Raw genomic sequence first — 18,061 nt, forward strand, 5'->3', positions numbered from 1 at the left:
TATATATATATATATATATATATATATATATATATATATATATATATATATATATATACACACACACAATCTTTTTTTTTAATATATATAAATAGGAAAATAAATAAAAAGAAAAGAGTTTAATTCAGAAAACATAACATTTTACAACGGACCTTATAAGCTAGGTTATAAGAAACACTACCGGGCGGTGAATTTTCAGACCTTGGCGACGTCCAATCAGAAATGTCCAAACTTTTACTAATTTGATTGAGGGATGTTTGAACCAATCAGCTTTCTGCAAATTGCCGCCGGCAGCCAATCATTCGCTGAGGTGGGTGAAACTACGGGGCGGAGCCAAGGCATTTTTTGAGGCGAGAAGGAAAAATGGCGCCCAGCTCGAAATCGGAGAAAGATGATCAGAAACAAAAGCAGAAACAGCAGCGAAAACAGAAGCAGCACGTCGTTAAACTGCTGACCCGCGGGAAGGTAGAGTTCACCGACTAAACCAGCCGCTCTTCAGCTTTATTCGATATATTAACAGCGCTGTGGAGACGATAGAAGACCGCCCGGTCTGCAGGAGATAAAGGCTAACGTTAACTAGCTTTGCTACAGTCCTTCATATAGCTATCTCTATCTCTATAGCTATGTAACTATTCACAGTACTGATTTAAAACATGGAAATAAGTATATTAATGCGTTTAGCTACCTTATTCTATAAATCTGTACCAGTGTTTCTCAGAAACCCGCGGTTTTAAACACTGTAGAGAGAAGAGTTAGCATCTGTGAAAAGTGTTTTATAGCACTGCTAATGTTTTAGCTAAATAATAGACATATAGATGAATATATAGACAGTAAGAGACAGTTATAGCTAGATAGACAGTTACAGGCAAATGGATAGGTAAATAGACAGTTAGAGAGACAGATAGACAGACAGTTATATAGGTAGATATAAAGATAGATTGACATACAGATAGATAGATAGATAGATAGATAGTTACATATAGACAGTTACATATAGACAGATATATAGATAGATAGACAGTTACAGATAGACAGATAGATAGATAGACAGTTACATATAGACATATAGATGAATATATAGACAGTAAGATAGACAGTTATATAGATAGATATAAAGACAGATTGACATACAGATAGATAGATAGATAGACAGACAGACAGTTACATGCAAATAGATAGGTTAATAGACAGTTAGAGAGACAGATAGACAGTTATATAGATAGATATAAAGATAGATAGACAGTTACGTATAGGCAGTTACATATAGACAGTTACATATAGACATATAGATGAATATATAGACAGTAATATAGACAGTTATCGCTAGATAGACAGTTACAGGCAAATGGATAGGTAAATAGACAGATATTGAGACAGATAGATAGACAGTTAAATAGATAGATATAAAGATTGATACAGTTAGATAGGTAGACATACAGATAGACAGATAGAGTTACAGACAGATAGATTGAAAGGCAAGGCGAGTTTATTTATATAGCACCTTTTATACACAATGGTGATTTGAAGCGCTTTACAAATGAGAAAATAAATTTTATCTTATGCAGCACTAACTGACCAGTTCCTGATGATCTGAGAGTTCTACTCAGCTCATATCACTGGAGCACATCAGATAAATATGCTGGTCCTGCACCATTAAGACATTAATAAACCAGTAATAGTACCTTAAAGTCTTCTCTCTCCTTTTTTACAATATACTTATACAATACATAAGTAGCATCTGGCTCTGATTTTACATCTACATTGTGATCTATCTAGCTAATAGCTTTAAGTGTTGGTTTTCTTATTTTTGGGCAGTCTAGTTAAATTTGGGCAAATTGCAGACATGAAACTGTGCAACTCAATTCAATTGAATGGGTGTATGGTTGCTTTAAAGAAATGAGGATGAAAATATTTTATTGAAAAAAATTTAGTATAAGTTAAGCCTACTTACATCCACCACCAGTGTGCCGATTATATGTTTCTAACACTGTGATTTCCTCACTGTTTTTCCACCCTTAGCTTTATGGTCACCTGTCTCAGCGGCTTTTCCGGAAACTTCCTCCTCGCGTTTGTGTGCCGTTAAAGACCATCGTCAGTGAGGAGTTTCTAAGAGCAGGGTGAGTAAGGGGTTTAAAGCAATAGTTTGACAAAAAATATCTCTATTCCAGGTGTGTTTAGTCAGGCAGTGTTTGGAGTATTGGTGATTGTTCTTAGTAATTTTCCTTTTTTTTATTTGCACCACGTACTGTATTAGGGCTGTGTGATATAGTGATATATTTTGTGTGATGATAGAAAAATATCTGTTGTTTAATATTGTGCTCTCTCATATCTATCTATATCATCAATACATGTAAAAATACATGCTTTACTGCAGCCAGTTTTTTATTCTGTCTGTGCAGCTAAAACAGGACTATAAATGAGAAACACTGTTATAAATGTTATTTTACTGGTTGTATTGGGATATATATGTTTGAACATATTGCACAGTCCTGGAGGTTCACTGCCACAGCCATAATAATATCTAGATTTCAGTCCAGACTCTGCTTGGTGAAATAACTAGGAGACATGTATGGTTATACAGGTGTTCATTGTTTTTATTTGCTTGTGTTTTTGATTCAGTCACATTTTTCTGGGCTTTACGAAGTGCGGGCGCTACGTTTTGTCCTACACAAGTGACTGTGGTGAGGACGATGACTTCTCCTTCTACACCTACCATCTGTACTGGTGGGAGTTCAACCTGCACAGCCGCCTCAAACAGGTAACAGTCATTATCCAAACTTAATCATTTTTGCGGGCACTTTTTAGTCTATTTATTCTAATTATTTTATTCACTTCTACTCCACCTCTAGTAAATACAAATTAAGCTTTAAATGCCCCCTTATAAACAGCTGTACACATGCATTTCTGGAGAGATACAGAATCAGCATATATGGAGTGAGAGAAACATGTGGACTAAAGCAGTAGAGTAATAATTACAGGATTTTACACATGCATTTCTGGACAAGCTGAGAGATCCAGAAGTAGTATATGTCGTGAGAGAAGCATATGGACTGAGGCAGTAGAGTAATGTAACAGGATATTACACATGCATTTCTGGACAAGCTGAGAGATCCAGTAGCAGGATCTGAAGTGAGAGAATCCTCAGGACTAAGGAATTAGAGTTATGTTACAGGATTATACACCAATATTACTCAGGTTATGCTGGTTACACAGTTCTGGAGAGAGATCTCATGCAGCTCCACCAAAGTTGCATAGTGCTGTATTATTATAAAAATGACAGATGCCGTTTTCTACCGTTACAGGCAGTGAAGATCCCTAAAAAAGATATCAGTCAAATTGCTTCATAATGTTTCTTTAACAGAATAAAAGTTGTTTGAGTTATTCAAAAATTAAGATCCTTATTTGGAGAGATTTTAAGTTCCTGTTATTAAGATCAATCTTTCTCTCTCTCTTTCTCTCTCTCTCTCTCTCTCTCATGTTCTCTCTTTCTATCTCTCTCTTTCTCTCTCCCTCTGGCTCTCTCTCTCATATTCTCTTTCTCTCTCTCATATTCTCTCTCTCTCATATTCTCCTTATCTCTCTCTCTCTTTCTCTCTCTCATATTCTCTCTCTCTCTCATATCCTCTTTATCTTTCTCTCTCTCTCTCTCATATTCTCTCTCTGTCTCTCTCTCTGTCTCTCTCTCTCTCATATTCTCTCTCTGTCTCTCTCTCTCTCATATTCTCTCTCTGTCTCTCTCTCTCCCTCTCTCTCTCATTCTTTCGCTGTCTCTCTCTCTCTCTTTCATATTCTCTCTCTCTCATATTCTCTCTCTCTCTCTTTCATATTCTCTCTCTCTCTTTCATATTCTCTCTCTCTCTTTCATATTCTCTCTCTCTCTCTCATATTCTCTCTCTCTCTCATATTCTCTCTCTCTCTCTCTCTCTCTCTCTCATATTCTCTCTCTCTCTCTCTTTCATATTCTCTCTCTCTCTCTCATATTCTCTCTCTCTCTCTCTCTTTCATATTCTCTCTCTCATTCTCTCTCTCTCTCATATTCTCTCTCTCTCTCTCTCATATTCTCTCTCTTTCATATTCTCTCTCTTTCATATTCTCTCTCTCTCTTTCATATTCTCTCTCTCTCTTTCATATTCTCTCTCTCTCTCTCATATTCTCTCTCTCTCTCTCATATTCTCTCTCTCTCTCTCTCTCTCTCATATTCTCTCTCTCTCTCTCTTTCATATTCTCTCTCTCTCTCATATTCTCTCTCTCTCTCTCTCTCTCTTTCATATTCTCTCTCTCTCTCATATTCTCTCTCTCTCTTTCATATTCTCTCTCTCATTCTCTCTCTCTCTTCCATATTCTCTCTCTCTCATATTCTCTCTCTCTTTCATATTCTCTCTCTCTCTCTCAGGTGCACCATGTACGCTTGTTTGCGGGTGAGGATATCTACAGTGAGTTGTATCTGACTGTATGCGAGTGGCACAATGATCACTCGAAGATCGTTATCTTCGGCTTCAAGTGAGAACCTTTCTTTTACTTTTATCAGATTAAACACTAAATGAACTGGCTGAACCAGTTGTCCTTAACCATGTGCACACGGTGATTTTAAAGTCTGCAACATTTTTATTGCTGGTGCTGGTGAATATGTTTGGAATGAGTTACAGCGAGATTCTCCAGGTTAAACAGGGTTAAACAGTTACAGTAGCTTCATGTGGCTTAAAGTTGCTTTTTGTTTTAGAATGGGTAAGAACATTTGATAACTGCTTGGTTTCCTTGGTGATGTATCAGTATTTTTAATGTGAGTGTGTGTGTGTGTGTGTGTTTCAGTACGCGCAGCAGCAGTTCAGCCCTGATGAATATGATGATAAGTGATGAAAATAACAGAGATATTTACATCACCATCGCCTCCATGCCTCCTGCCCAGCCCTGCCAGCAGTGCTGCCCAGTACCTACTGCATCTACTATACGCACAGGTACCCAAGACCATTCCACATAAGAACGTTTTATTAAATACTTGAGGTGTAAGAAAATATTGTATTAAATCACATTTTGTTTTGCAATACTCTATCGATTTTTAAAACTACAGTATCAATTTTTTTTCATGATTAGTTCAGATGTAAAGATTGGGGTCAGAAGTGGCTCATTTTGTGTTTTGATTAAACCCTGCCCTTAAGGTAGCAGTGCTTTATGCAGTCTTTATGATTGAATAAAAAAAAGTAAATTTTCCTTTTGCTCAGATTTTATTAATGGTGATGGTAAGTTATTTTTTTTATTCAAAAATGTATTCAAATGCTCTGTATCGTATGATATACAGCTCTGGAAAAATAAGAGATCACTTAAAAATGATACGTTTCTTTGATTTACTAAATTGAATGTTTGCACCAGGAGTGGCAACAATTTATCCAAAAGCAGTGTGTAAGACTGGTGGAGGAGAACATGATGCCAATATGCATAAAAACTGTGATTAAAAACCAGGATTATTCCACTAAATATTGATTTCTGAACTCTTAAAACTTTATGAATATGAACTTGTTTTCTTTGCATTATTTGAGGTCTGAAAGCTCTGCATCTTTTTTGTTATTGCAGACATTTCTCATTTTCTGCAAATAAATGCTCTAAATGACAATATTTTTATTTGGAATTTGGGAGAAATGTTGTCTGTAGTTTATAGAATAAAACAACAATGTTCATTTTACTCAAACATAAACCTATAAATAAATTCTCTAAAAAGAGACACTGATTCAGAAACTGAAGTGGTCTCTTAATTTCTTCCAGAGCTGTATATCGTATTTTTCCTGCCAATATATATTCTGCTCCAAATACAGGAATCAATCTACATGTATTCTACTACCAATAAACACAAACACTGTCCATCTCTTCTTTCTCTCTTCTTCCCTGTGCAGGAGGAGAGTGTTTGGAGCATGGTTATGTTCTGAATGCTCGTTATCAGGTGGTGTACCCTTTCCCCACATTCCAGCCGGCTCTGCAGCTGAAGAAAGATCAGGTCATCCTCCTTAACACCAGCTACTCACTGGTGGCCTGCGCCATTTCTCTCTGTTCAGGTCAGTCGAGATTCATGTTAGTGATTAATTGTCTCTGTATGTCCTCTGTCTACATCTTTTTTGTGTGAGTGTCTTGAGTCATGTTAAAGTTTGACATTACGCTGTGTGTAACAAGTATATCTACTTCCTGATTGTCCAACATCTCTCTGCTGTGAAAACAGCCTCAAATCTTTAAGAAACACTTTTTTTTGCCTCCAAATCACTTAAATTTAAGTAAATGCAGATACTTGGAGTCCCTATACTTCGGCAGTGCAGTAAAAAAAGAAAGAACACCGGCAAGTTATTATTATTATTACTAAAACAAGGGTATAAAAACATACTATTTTTATCACAAAATGAACATAATAAACAGCCATACAAATTATTTTGCATTTTTTCTCAAATAAACTTAATGTTTCTAAAATCTAATATCAAACAGAAAAAAATGTAAACGTGCATTTTACAAAAGTTTGTTAAAAAATTATAGTTTAATCATACTTCAAACTATGGACTCTCCTACAGGACACTACAGGAGAAGCTGCCTGTTCACTCTCTACTCCACTTAATAATTCCAGATCAATAACAGGAATTACCCCAAATTCTGCAGGTTTGAAAATAGAATAACCGTAACAAAATAAAAGTATTGAAGGACAAGAAATATCTGATTTGTATTCAGTTAAATATGGATTTTAAAATGGTGTTCTTTTACCAAAACGTCTAAATGAAGCTCAATTAGTTCAACTCGTGCCTTAATAATTTGATGGAGCTCCAACACTCTGACTCATTCCAAAGGTATGTTTAGAAGTCCTATTTATACTGCATCTCTCTCTCTCATGCAGAAGGAAAGCAGCAGGATGCAGATGGCCCAAACAATCAGATTTTGTACAGAAAAAGAAACACCCAGTCGCCCTCCTCTCCTCATCCACCCAGCCCTTCATCATCATCATCATCATCGTCCTCCTCATCATCATCAGCCGCCTCGTCGTCTTCCTCCTCTCATGGGTCACCTGATCGCAGACAGACCAATCCCCAGCCCACTCCGCTCTCGCCCAGCCGCTCTCAGGCTGCCGTGCGGGCGCGGGAGTTCGCTGCAGACATTTTCCGCCGGGCTCAGGCGGCCGGGATGGAGGGAGAGAGCGAGCGGAGGAGAGAAAACGAGGGAAAGGAGAAGACTGAGACCAAAGACAGACTGAGGGCCTCTGGAGAAACAGAGCGAAGGACGAGAGAGAGAGGTGAGGATGAATTATTAAAGGATCTATATAGTCGATATTAACATAATTTACAGCAGTACTCATTTTTGTGTGTGTATATCATTAGTATTATTAGGACTTGAAAGTGTCGTAAAGATGTGGGATTTTGGCCAATTATAGACTGGGATTGCTTATATATATATATATATATATATATGGGGGGGACTGTAAAGGTTACTAAATTGTAGTAGTTGAAGCGCAAGTTGTTTCAGACTCATCATCATTAAAACTGCAAATATTGCACATATATAATGTTGTGCAAATGTTTTAGGCACCTGTGGAAATTTTGTAGTAAAGAAAAAACTTGTAAGTGTTTATTAGCTCAGTAAAACACTAACATTTCAATAAATGCAAACATACATTTTAAAAAGCAGAACTTTTACTGCCCTGTTTTCCTTAAAACATCTTTAATAGGGTTTAATAGAGTTATCTCTAGTTTTATCTCATCAACAACTGGTTTGGTAAATCAAATCTTACTGATGTTAAATCAGGTGAGCTGCTGATGGAACTGAACATATACACATGCTGGCTGAGGAGCATCCAGGAGAAATGTGGAATCTTTTCACTTTGTTCTACAGCTTAGCTCAGGATACAACCTACTAAAAATGATATTCTTATTACTTTTTACTGTATTTATGTTTATTTGCATCTGTTTAAATCATATGTGGTGGCAAAAACACTCATATTGCTGAGATAATTGTGTAATTATTAGTGTAGTTTGCTTAGGTGCCTAAAACTTTTGCACAATACTGTATTTTCTTTATTCTGGATGTGTCTTCAAGTAATCTGATGTCCGCTCATATCTTTATTATTAACAGAGGATGATAAGTCGAGCCTTCCAGGGCCGTCCAGCGCAGCCAGGAGCCAGAGCGCGCCGCTGACCACAGAGCAGGAGGATGGTGTTATCTGTAGTGCAGTCATGTCCCCCGCCTCCACCTCCTCTTCCTCCTCTTCACCTCGTGCTTCATCATCACCAGAGCCTGGATATGTGAACTACACACGCCTCAGATACAGACTGCAACAGCCCGGCTCATCAGAACCAGAGAGCGGTGAGAGAGAGAGACACAAACACACAGTTCACACACAGTGCACACTTATTCACTGATCTAAAGGTAGCTGTTAAATGTTACATAATATTAAAATGTGAAACATCACAATATATAGCATGTGTAAAATTTCCAATAACGTATCCTGCTTCTGGGCACCGAGTGGTCCAGTGGTCGGAGAAGCTGCCACTATGATTGGGAGATTGCTGGTTAGAATCCCGGTCATGCAGCTTGCCATCAGCTGCCAGAGCCCAGAGAGAGCATTGTTGGCCTTGCTCTCTCTGGGTGGGTACAGTAGATGGCGCTCTTTCCCCTCATCGCTCCTAGGGTGATGTGGATCAGGACAAGACTGCGTCTGTGAGCTGATGCATCAGAACAGAGTCGCTGTGCTTTCCTCCGAGCGTTAGCACTGTAATGCTGCATCAGCAGCAGTTCAAAAAGTGTCGGAGTCTGACTTTATATGTATCAGAGGAGGCATGTGCTAGTCTTCACCCTCCTGGTGTTGTGACATCACTAGTGATAGGGGATATACAGCTGAGTAGCAGCTGAATGGGTGGGACAGTTGGCCACTATTAGGGTTTTCCGTTGGAAGTGGGCTGATGCAATTAAAATGTAGTTAAGAGTATTTCCTAAGTGCTTTAGTATATATTATTTAGTGTATTATTTTATAGTCTTGAGTATATTGGCATATTGATTCATACATATTTAGTCATTATAATCTCTCTCTCTCTCTCTCTCTCTCTCTCTTACTCTCTCTCTTTGTCTCTTTCTCTGTATTTTAGCAGAGGAGGAGGATAAGGTTCAGCTGCCTTTCACAGTCTCAGATCTAAAAGGACGAAACCTGCAGCTGGTGACGGGACAGTACAGTGGACAGGTGTGTTTGAGTGTGTTTTAGACCTGTAATCATTATTGCTGTAATTGACAGACTTTTCTATTTTAATCATGAAATACTCTAAACTTATTTTCCAATAATTCCTCCTCCTCTCACACTCTCTCTCCTGTTATTCTCTGCTCTCCTCTCTCAGTGTATCTGTGTGGAGCAGTTAACGCTGGATTTTGAGTATCTGATTAATGAAGTTATCAGGAACGATGCTGAGTGGGCCTCGCAGTTCTGCTCCTTCAGCGACTATGACGTCGTCATCCTAGAGGTATGAGTGAGCGTGATTATTTTAAATCTCGTTTTTGTGGGTTGATTTTAGAGATTGTGTTTAGTCTGTTTAATTCTAAATTGCACTTGGATTAAAAAGGGGTTTATAGGGATCTTGGCCTTACGATTCAGTATTTGATACCGCAAACAAGGTGATTTATGGCAATAATTTTAATCTAATTTTAGAGGTAAAAGAATTGTCATAGTACAAAAAACACTCATATTGTCACTGTCCAATGATCTGTTTTTCCCTCTTTTTTTTACTAAATAATTTAAACTACCAAACTCTCTCTGTGTCAGAATGTCTTTAAAAGTTTCCAAAATTACCTGAAATAAACTCTTTTTGCATTGACTTCCATTGAAATTTAAGAAGGTTTATTTGCTCTCTTGTAAATTTGCTGTTTTGGAGACACTGTTTTTTCATTGGTGAGTGACAAATGCATAAAATGATTAAAAAAAAAAATAAAAAAAAAAGAATACTGTTTAACCAAATGAGAACCATGGGATCCGATAATAGATATAGCTTGTTCTAAATGAACCAAAAAACGAACAGCAAATTTTTAGTTTTATACTAGGGGTGTGACGAGACACTAATCAGACGAGACGAGACACGATATTGGGTTCACGAGAACGAGACAAGACGAGATTTAAAAATAAAATTTTAAAGAAAATGTCAAAAATTAATAAAACTAGAGTTTCATTTGACAAAATCATATAACGCACAATTAACAGACTGGTTTTTCTCATCCATTGATTTTATAGGAAATAGAAATAAAAATAAGATTAAAAAATAAAAATAAAACTTTTCTAGGTCTTATATAGAGCAAACAATACGTGCAAACTACAACCAGTCACATAAAGACTAGGGTTTATGTTTTTTTTCTCCTAAATCTCTTGCAATTTAACTATTCATAATAATAACCAGTTATTAAGACTATGCTTGAAGTGCAAACAGAGACAGAACATGTTTTTAAATACAGTACAGAGCTAAGGGATTAGGACACCTGCCTATGAAACAGTCACGTGTAGGATTTATTTACAGTATTTATATATGGTTTGTGTCTTGTTTGTCACTCTGTTAACGTTTATTGTTTCCACTGGAGACAAAATGCAGCCAGACATACAACTTAAAAGTAGCAGAAGCATCTTCTATGCCAGGAGTAAGTTATTTAATTAGAATTCAGTATGGTCCAGTTCTCGTTTTTCCGCCCGTTTTCGGGCTCCATATCTCCTTATAAAGGCGTTGTTTCACGACCGCGACCCTGACAACACGGGTTCGATCTCGCATGAGGAGCGGTGTGTTTATTTATTTATTTTTTTCCTTACCGCGTTTGCACAGATCTGATTGACTGAAGAGAGCGTTTGGTGATCTTACCCCACACGTGATTGGTCTGTGATTTATTGCGCCCGCAAGCGTGTATTCAACTAAATCCTTCTCAGTAGGTTTGGGTCCGCATTGGACTACCCGCGGTATCGCTACTGGGTTGCCAGATCCCTCTTAAAAAGTCCACACTAAACTATTAACTATTATACTTTTTTTTTTTTTTTTCCGCGAGACAGGTTTAAGCTTGACGAGAAATATCGTCACGTTTAATCTCGCGAGATATCGTGCCACGAGATCTCGTCACACCCCTATTTTATACCATTTATTGAAAATGTATACAGTGTTTTTGAGAATGGATTTTTAAAACCACTTCAGTTTCTGAATCAGTTTTGCTCTGATTTTGCTCTGATTTTGCTTTGATTTTGCTATTTATAGGTATATATTTGAGTAAAATGAACATTGTTGTTTTATTCTAAAAACAACGGACAACATTTCTCTTTAATTCTATATAAAAATATTGTCATTTAAGCTGAAAGCTTTCAGATCTCAAAAAAAAGTTCATATTCATAAAGTTTTAAGAGTTCAGAAATCAATATTTGGTGGAATAACCCTGGTTTTTAATCACAGTTTTTAGCCATCTTGGCATCATGTTCTCCTCCACCAGTCTTACACACTGCTTTTGGATAACTTTATGCTGCTTTACTCCTGGTGCAAAAATTCAAGCAGTTCAGTTTGGTTTGATGGCTTGTGATCATCCATCTTCCTCTTGATTATATTCCAGAGGTTTTCAATTTGGTCTTGGATTTTTTTTCCAGAGCTGTATATTATATTTTCTGACACAACCAGCCATTAGCTAGTCGTTAGCTTAGCTGCTAATAGCGCTTCAGATTAGCGGTGGCGGTTTGCACCAGTAACACTGTGTTCTATACGTTTTCATTTCGTTTCCTGGACGCCAAAAGGCACACTGATTTGATTGGTGTCTATTTGCAGTGTTGTCATGGCAACAGTTTACAATGATGTGTTGTTGGGGTTTGTTTCTATGACGACAGGTCTGCCCAGAGACGAATATAGTAGTGATCAACATTGGGCTTCTACTGCTGGCCTTCTCCAATAGTGAAGAGGAACACAGCAGGTACACACACACACACACACACACACACACATACATATTGAGCGAGGTGTTAAAAATTGTGTAGTGATCGTTTACACAAATTACAGGGTATTATCTAGCACTTACTTCATACTTAGAATTATGGGTTAATGCCGATATTACACACGTTCATATATCTGTTAATATCAATGGCGACATACACTTATAACTTGCAGAGAGGCACCCCAATATAACTTTAACAAGTAAAAAATAAAAATGAGCTTAAATCAGTGGATTTTACAGTAGCGTGGTCAGTGTTGGCTAGTTGGTTTAGAGTTCATAAGTAGCTTTAGAGAAAGTGGTGTGATTTACTGCGTGTGTGTGTTGTGTGTTTTATCAGGCCGAAGTCGTATCACTCCAGTCTGCAGGTCAGCTGGGATCTGAACACAGGGGCCTGCTGCACTGTTGGTGTTGGAGACCTCACTGAGGTTAAAGGGCAAACAAGGTAAGAAATAAGAGTTTTTGTTATAGAAATTTAAGTATTCTGTCCCTGCTTCATGCTAATTAATTAGGACTCAGTGATGCAACATTCTGATACACTGATTTGCCAAATTTCTCCCATCCTTCTACTCTGTGAACCTTTAACTTGATTATAACCGCTGATTAATCATATCCTGTTTAATATGATGTGGATTTTTGCTCAGTAAGGTTTTGCTTGGGTCAGTAAGAAGAAAAGTAAAGTATGACAGTGCGACCGCAGGGTTACTCTGCCGATAACTATTATTATTTATTAATTTGTGTTACCATTGTTTGAATCTCTCTCTCTCTTTCAGTGGGAGTGTATGGAGTTCGTACAGGAAGTCGTGTGTAAATACAGTTATGCGATGGCTCGTCCCTGAGAGCAGCTCACGCTACATCAACCGCATGACCAATGAAGCCATGCACAAAGGTACGTAACACACACACACACACACACACACACACAGAGGTATACCTTACAGTTACTGGCCACTTTATTGCAAACCCCTCTCTTATAGCTCCACCTTGCTGGTATACAGTTAGTTAGTTACAAAAACTGGCCACTTTATTGCAAACCCCCCAATGCTGGTATACAGTTATTTAGTTACACTCATTGGCCGCTTTATTGGGAAGGCTTTTTTTCTTTTCTTTTTTTAAGCTCCACCTTGGTGGTGTCAAATTAATTAGTAACTTTGGCTGGCCACTTTATTGGAAACCCCTCTCTTATAGCTCCAGCTCTCTGGCCACTTTATTGGAAACCCCTCTTTCTCTTATAGCTCCAGCTCTTTGGCCACTTTATTGGAAACCCCTCTCTCTCTTATAGCTCCAGCTCTCTGGCCACTTTATTGGAAACCCCTCTCTCTCTTATAGCTGCAGCTCTCTGGCCACTTTATTGGAAACCCCTCTCTCTCTTATAGCTCCAGCTCTCTGGCCACTTTATTGGAAACCCCTCTCTCTCTTCTAGCTCCAGCTCTCTGGCCACTTTATTGGAAACCCCTCTTTCTCTTATAGCTCCAGCTCTTTGGCCACTTTATTGGAAACCCCTCTCTCTCTTATAGCTCCAGTTCTCTGGCCACTTTATTGGAAACCCCTCTCTCTCTCTTATAGCTCCAGCTCTCTGGCCACTTCATTGGAAACACCTCTCTCTCTTATAGCTCCAGCTCTCTGGCCACTTTATTGGAAACCCCTCTTTCTCTTATAGCTCCAGCTCTTTGGCCACTTTATTGGAAACCCCTCTCTCTCTTATAGCTCCAGCTCTCTGGCCACTTTATTGGAAACCCCTCTCTCTCTCTTATAGCTCCAGCTCTCTAGCCACTTTATTGGAAACCCCTCTCTCTCTTCTAGCTCCAGCTCTCTGGCCACTTTATTGGAAACCCCTCTCTCTCTCTTATAGCTCCAGCTCTCTGGCCACTTTATTGGAAACCCCTCTCTTATAGATCCAGCTCTCTGGCCACTTTATTGGAAACCCTTCTCTCTCTTATAGCTCCAGCTCTCTGGCCACTTTATTGGAAACCCTTCTCTCTCTTATAGCTCCAGCTCTCTGGCCACTTTATTGGAAACCTCTCTCTTATAGATCCAGCTCTCTGGCCACTTTATTGGAAACCCTTCTCTCTCTTATAGCTCCAGCTCTCTGGCCACTTTATTGGAAACCTCTCTCTTATAGCTCCAGCTCTCTGGCCACTTTATTGAAAACCCCTCCCTCTTTTGTAGCTTCACCTTGCTTGTGTTCAGTTAGCTAGTTACACTCACTGGCCACTTTATTGGAAACACACTGAATGTGTATGCACAAGGCAGGTGTTTCTAATATACTGGCCACTCTTGTTTTATGGAGATATGGATTAAAGCTTGTGTTAATGTGTTTTCCTGTTGTAGGTACCTCACTTCAGGTGCTTGCTGACAGCGACAGAGGGACGTGGATCGTCCTCTAATGGACCAGACAAGCAGGATGAGCAGATTTATTGGAGGAGATCCTTTAAATCCTCTAAGAACTTTTCAGCCCTGTGTTCTGCAGAACCCTCTTATATATTGTTATTATTGTGTATATATTTATGTATAAGAGCAGGTAAAGCGAGACCTTGTCTGGTGTAGAAGGAAGGTGGAATAAGAACTAATCCTCGTTTACTCGTTTTCTAGTTCTGAGCGTCCTGACTGGACTGGATTGAAAACTTTGGCTGTCCAGGTTCAGTGAGCCATACCTGTTGCTGCTACCTTGCTAGCGGAAGCTGCACTAGAATATTTAGCCTGTTTGCTCGTCTGTTATCACAGCTGGAACGAACAAAGTGTCATCAAATGTATTTTTGTTTTATATATATGTAGATACACATTCGTACATTCAGTACTGTAGATGGTTATTATTTTTGTATTATTTGTTAGTGCGATTTGTGTGCATGGTTGTCAATGGACTAATGTATGTATCCAGTTTACTTTACACATCAGTATGAATCAGTATGAGTAGCCCAGCTTGGAACCATTAAATTTAGTAAATGGGATTTATGACGGGATCATGAGGGGTTATAATATGGAATAAATGGGACCCATATGAGATTAAGGTGGTTCTTAATAATAAGGTGCCCATTTGGGAAGCCCATTAACATGCATCCTGGATGATCTAATCCAAATCGTGATAAAAGCAGTTAGTTTTGGTTGCACATCATCCACAAGTATCACCTTTGTGCTCAGCTAACCCACACAGACGGTGGACGGAGAGTTCCTGCATTGTAGTAATTTGTATTTTCTCACGGGGCTTTGCTGTTGGACAACCAACCCACTCAGAACTCATGCCCACCTGGTGCCAACATGGTTTAAACATGGCATTAGCATGCTTCCTGGATGATCTAATCCTGGATGATCCCTAATCAGCCCAAATCGAGATAAATGCAGCTAGTTTTGGTTGTGCACCATCCACAAGTATCAACTTGAGTCCATTAGCTAGTACTTATTATTGTAGCATGCTCAGCTAACCCACACGGACGGTGGACGAAGTTGTCCTGCATTGTGTTTATTATGTACTGTATTTTTTGCACTATATGTTTATTTACACTGCTTATTTGTGTGGGTAAAGCGCTTCTATTTTTACAGTAAGCTTAGATTCCTAAATTTCTCCAGCACTAAGTCTAAAGCATTAGCGGATATCTGCTAGAAGTTAGCGGCTAATGCTGCCCGACAGCGCTACACTGAGGAACCCTGAGTGTTCCGATAATTCAGGGCAATATTAGCTAGCGGTTCGTTCCATGTAGTTTTAATATGGGGAACAGAAACAAGCAGGCTACAGTAAGATAATACTCACCTCTGAATGGCGAAAGAGCTGGTATGGTTAGCGGGTAATGCTAATGCTGCTCCAGCAGTGCTAGTTGGGGTTAGCAGCAACCTACATGCTGATAATACTCACCTCTAAATAAGTTTAATAGAGGTTAGCGCCTAATGCTAATACTGCTCCATCCAACTAAACTGAAACTCCTGTATAACTCTGTACTTCAGCTTTAAGTGGCTTTACTGCTCCTTAATACCTGACTGGTAGAATTTTGGGAAATTTAAAGGATTTTAGGTGCGCCTTATAGTGTGAAAAATACGGTATGTTTCTATTCGACACTTTGTGATCAGATCACCCAGAACGCATGGTAATACCAGGTGTGAACAAGGTGAGCATGTCACCTGGGTCTCCTATTTAACCAACTCTCCAGCTGTTCCAGATCTACCATTCTGTAGAGCTGACTTACAAACCCAGACCTTCTAAACCTGACATTTAGTTCCTGTGCATCGATTGGCTTTTGTGTTGCGTTGGAACCAATCCAAGTGTTGGAAATGCCCATCTTCAGCACTGACCATCTGACTAATATCCAAAAAATAGACACTCTCCAATTTACATAAGGCTGTAGCCTCATAATACATGAAAAGAGCCTCTAGGGCTCTTGCTATGTATTATTTGTTGGGTTTTTGACATGGTTGACTTGGTAAACCTCACATTGTATTACACAGGGAATTTGTCAGTGTTGAATCTCAACACAGTTCTGCACTTTTTATGTTCTTTCTCTGTTTATTTAGCTGAATAAGTTAGATGTCAGACGTTTACATTCTTCATTGTTGGACGGGAACATTTTACAGATGTTCTGGCTAATCGAGGAATTCCACTTTACAGTATAGAGCTGCCACCCAGGACGACATCTTTGTAAACTTGTGTAGGAATGACTGTAGACTGGTGTGTGTAGAGTGTGTGTGTGTGTTATACTCTGTAGACTGGGACTTTGGATGAAATGTGGGGTTTCAGCCAGTCTGACTGCATGCATTATGAAGTCCCTCCGTTCCGTCATGGCAAACATTCACACTTGATCTTGTCTAATGTAATTATTTTTTGATAAGAATAAATAATTCTGAAATAAATAATTTATTGGCTGTATTTTTTACTCTCACCATAAAACTCTTATCCAGTGACTTCCAGTGAAGGTCTTCTCACACTAAGTAGCAGGGGTGGGCGATGTGGCCCTAAAATAATATCACGATATTTCATGGTATTTTCGCGATAACGATACTCTTGGTGATATGATGAAATACTGAATTTAAAAAATGATTTCAAGAATACACCACTGTATTCATACAATATGATCTGGCGCACCCTTAACTGAGATTTAAAAAAATACAAGAAATTAATCAGTAATTAATCATTAATTTGTAGCAGAAGTCAATGATCCAGAATGTCATGGTACTAATAATGCGCTCTACATATCTCCATATATCCAGGATTAAAGTAAAATAAATGATAATGGACAGATATAATCTGTCTCTAGTAAATATATAATGGGAAACGAGAACAGTGTAAATTTTTCTTTTGCTAAAAACAGCAAAAAAGTAGAAACCTGATGTGATAATTTGGTGTGGGCGATATGGCACGATATTTCAGGGTATAATATCGTTCACCATATTGAAACAATTTGGCGATATTATTATTATCACGTACGATACGATATGGTACACCCCTACTAAGTATTTATTTTAGAAAGATTTATATAAAGTTATATAAAGTTGTATAAAAGGGGCAAATGGGCCAAAATGTAAAAAAAAAATTCATTTAACAAAACCTACATTTTATTTTTAATTAAGTGTTTAAGAGATCATTTACCTTCAGATAATTTGGTACCACTTTAAAATAAGACTACCTTTATAAAGGGTTTATAAATGGTTTACAATGTGTTTATTATTGGTTATTAATTAGGTTGTAAATGCCTTTAACATCATTAATAATCAGTTATAACACATACTGTACGTAGAAAGGGCAACAATGACCTGTTGTTTGCCAAATAGTGAACCCACAGACATCTACATTGTTGTGTCTGTGTTATAACTGATTATTAATGATTTTTAAGGCATGTACAACCTAATTAGTAACCATTAATAAACGAATTGTAAACCATTTATAAACCCTTTATAAAGGTAGTCTTATTTTAAAGTGGTACCGATAATTTAAATAGGCTAAATAATGTATTTCTTTTTTAAATCCATAATCTATAATATTCTTTTCATTTTTTTTAATCGTATACTTTTGGGAGCTCCAAACAAGTACAATCCTGTATCAGTAACTCTGATGAGATCTTGCTCTTGCTCTTCCTGGGACGGTCCTGATGAGTGCCAGTTTCATCATAACATTTTTTGCACTCGAGGATACTTTCAA

The 18,061-nt window shown here is 38.1% G+C and overlaps 1 protein-coding gene across 2 annotated transcripts; it reads left to right on the top strand.

The window, feature by feature from the left end:
* Window positions 1-321: 321 nt before the first annotated feature.
* Window positions 322-16,779, top strand: dcaf15 (DDB1 and CUL4 associated factor 15). Of its 2 annotated transcripts, none has more exons than XM_049469197.1 (14): window positions 322-465; window positions 2,020-2,117; window positions 2,620-2,758; window positions 4,394-4,500; window positions 4,810-4,955; window positions 5,886-6,044; window positions 6,863-7,255; window positions 8,092-8,322; window positions 9,105-9,193; window positions 9,345-9,467; window positions 11,840-11,922; window positions 12,281-12,385; window positions 12,714-12,829; window positions 14,272-16,779. In XM_049469197.1, the coding sequence occupies exons 1-14, from the start codon at window positions 364-366 to the stop codon at window positions 14,325-14,327; spliced, it is 1,947 nt and encodes a 648-aa protein (XP_049325154.1). In that variant the 5' UTR covers window positions 322-363; the 3' UTR covers window positions 14,328-16,779. The 2 variants fall into 2 exon arrangements, with proteins under 2 accessions (XP_049325154.1, XP_049325153.1); XM_049469196.1 differs by having other exon boundaries at window positions 323-465; window positions 9,102-9,193.
* Window positions 16,780-18,061: the final 1,282 nt, after the last annotated feature.

This window comes from Astyanax mexicanus, chromosome 21 (genome assembly GCF_023375975.1).
Source record: "Astyanax mexicanus isolate ESR-SI-001 chromosome 21, AstMex3_surface, whole genome shotgun sequence".
NCBI classification, from domain to species: Eukaryota; Metazoa; Chordata; class Actinopteri; order Characiformes; family Acestrorhamphidae; genus Astyanax; species Astyanax mexicanus.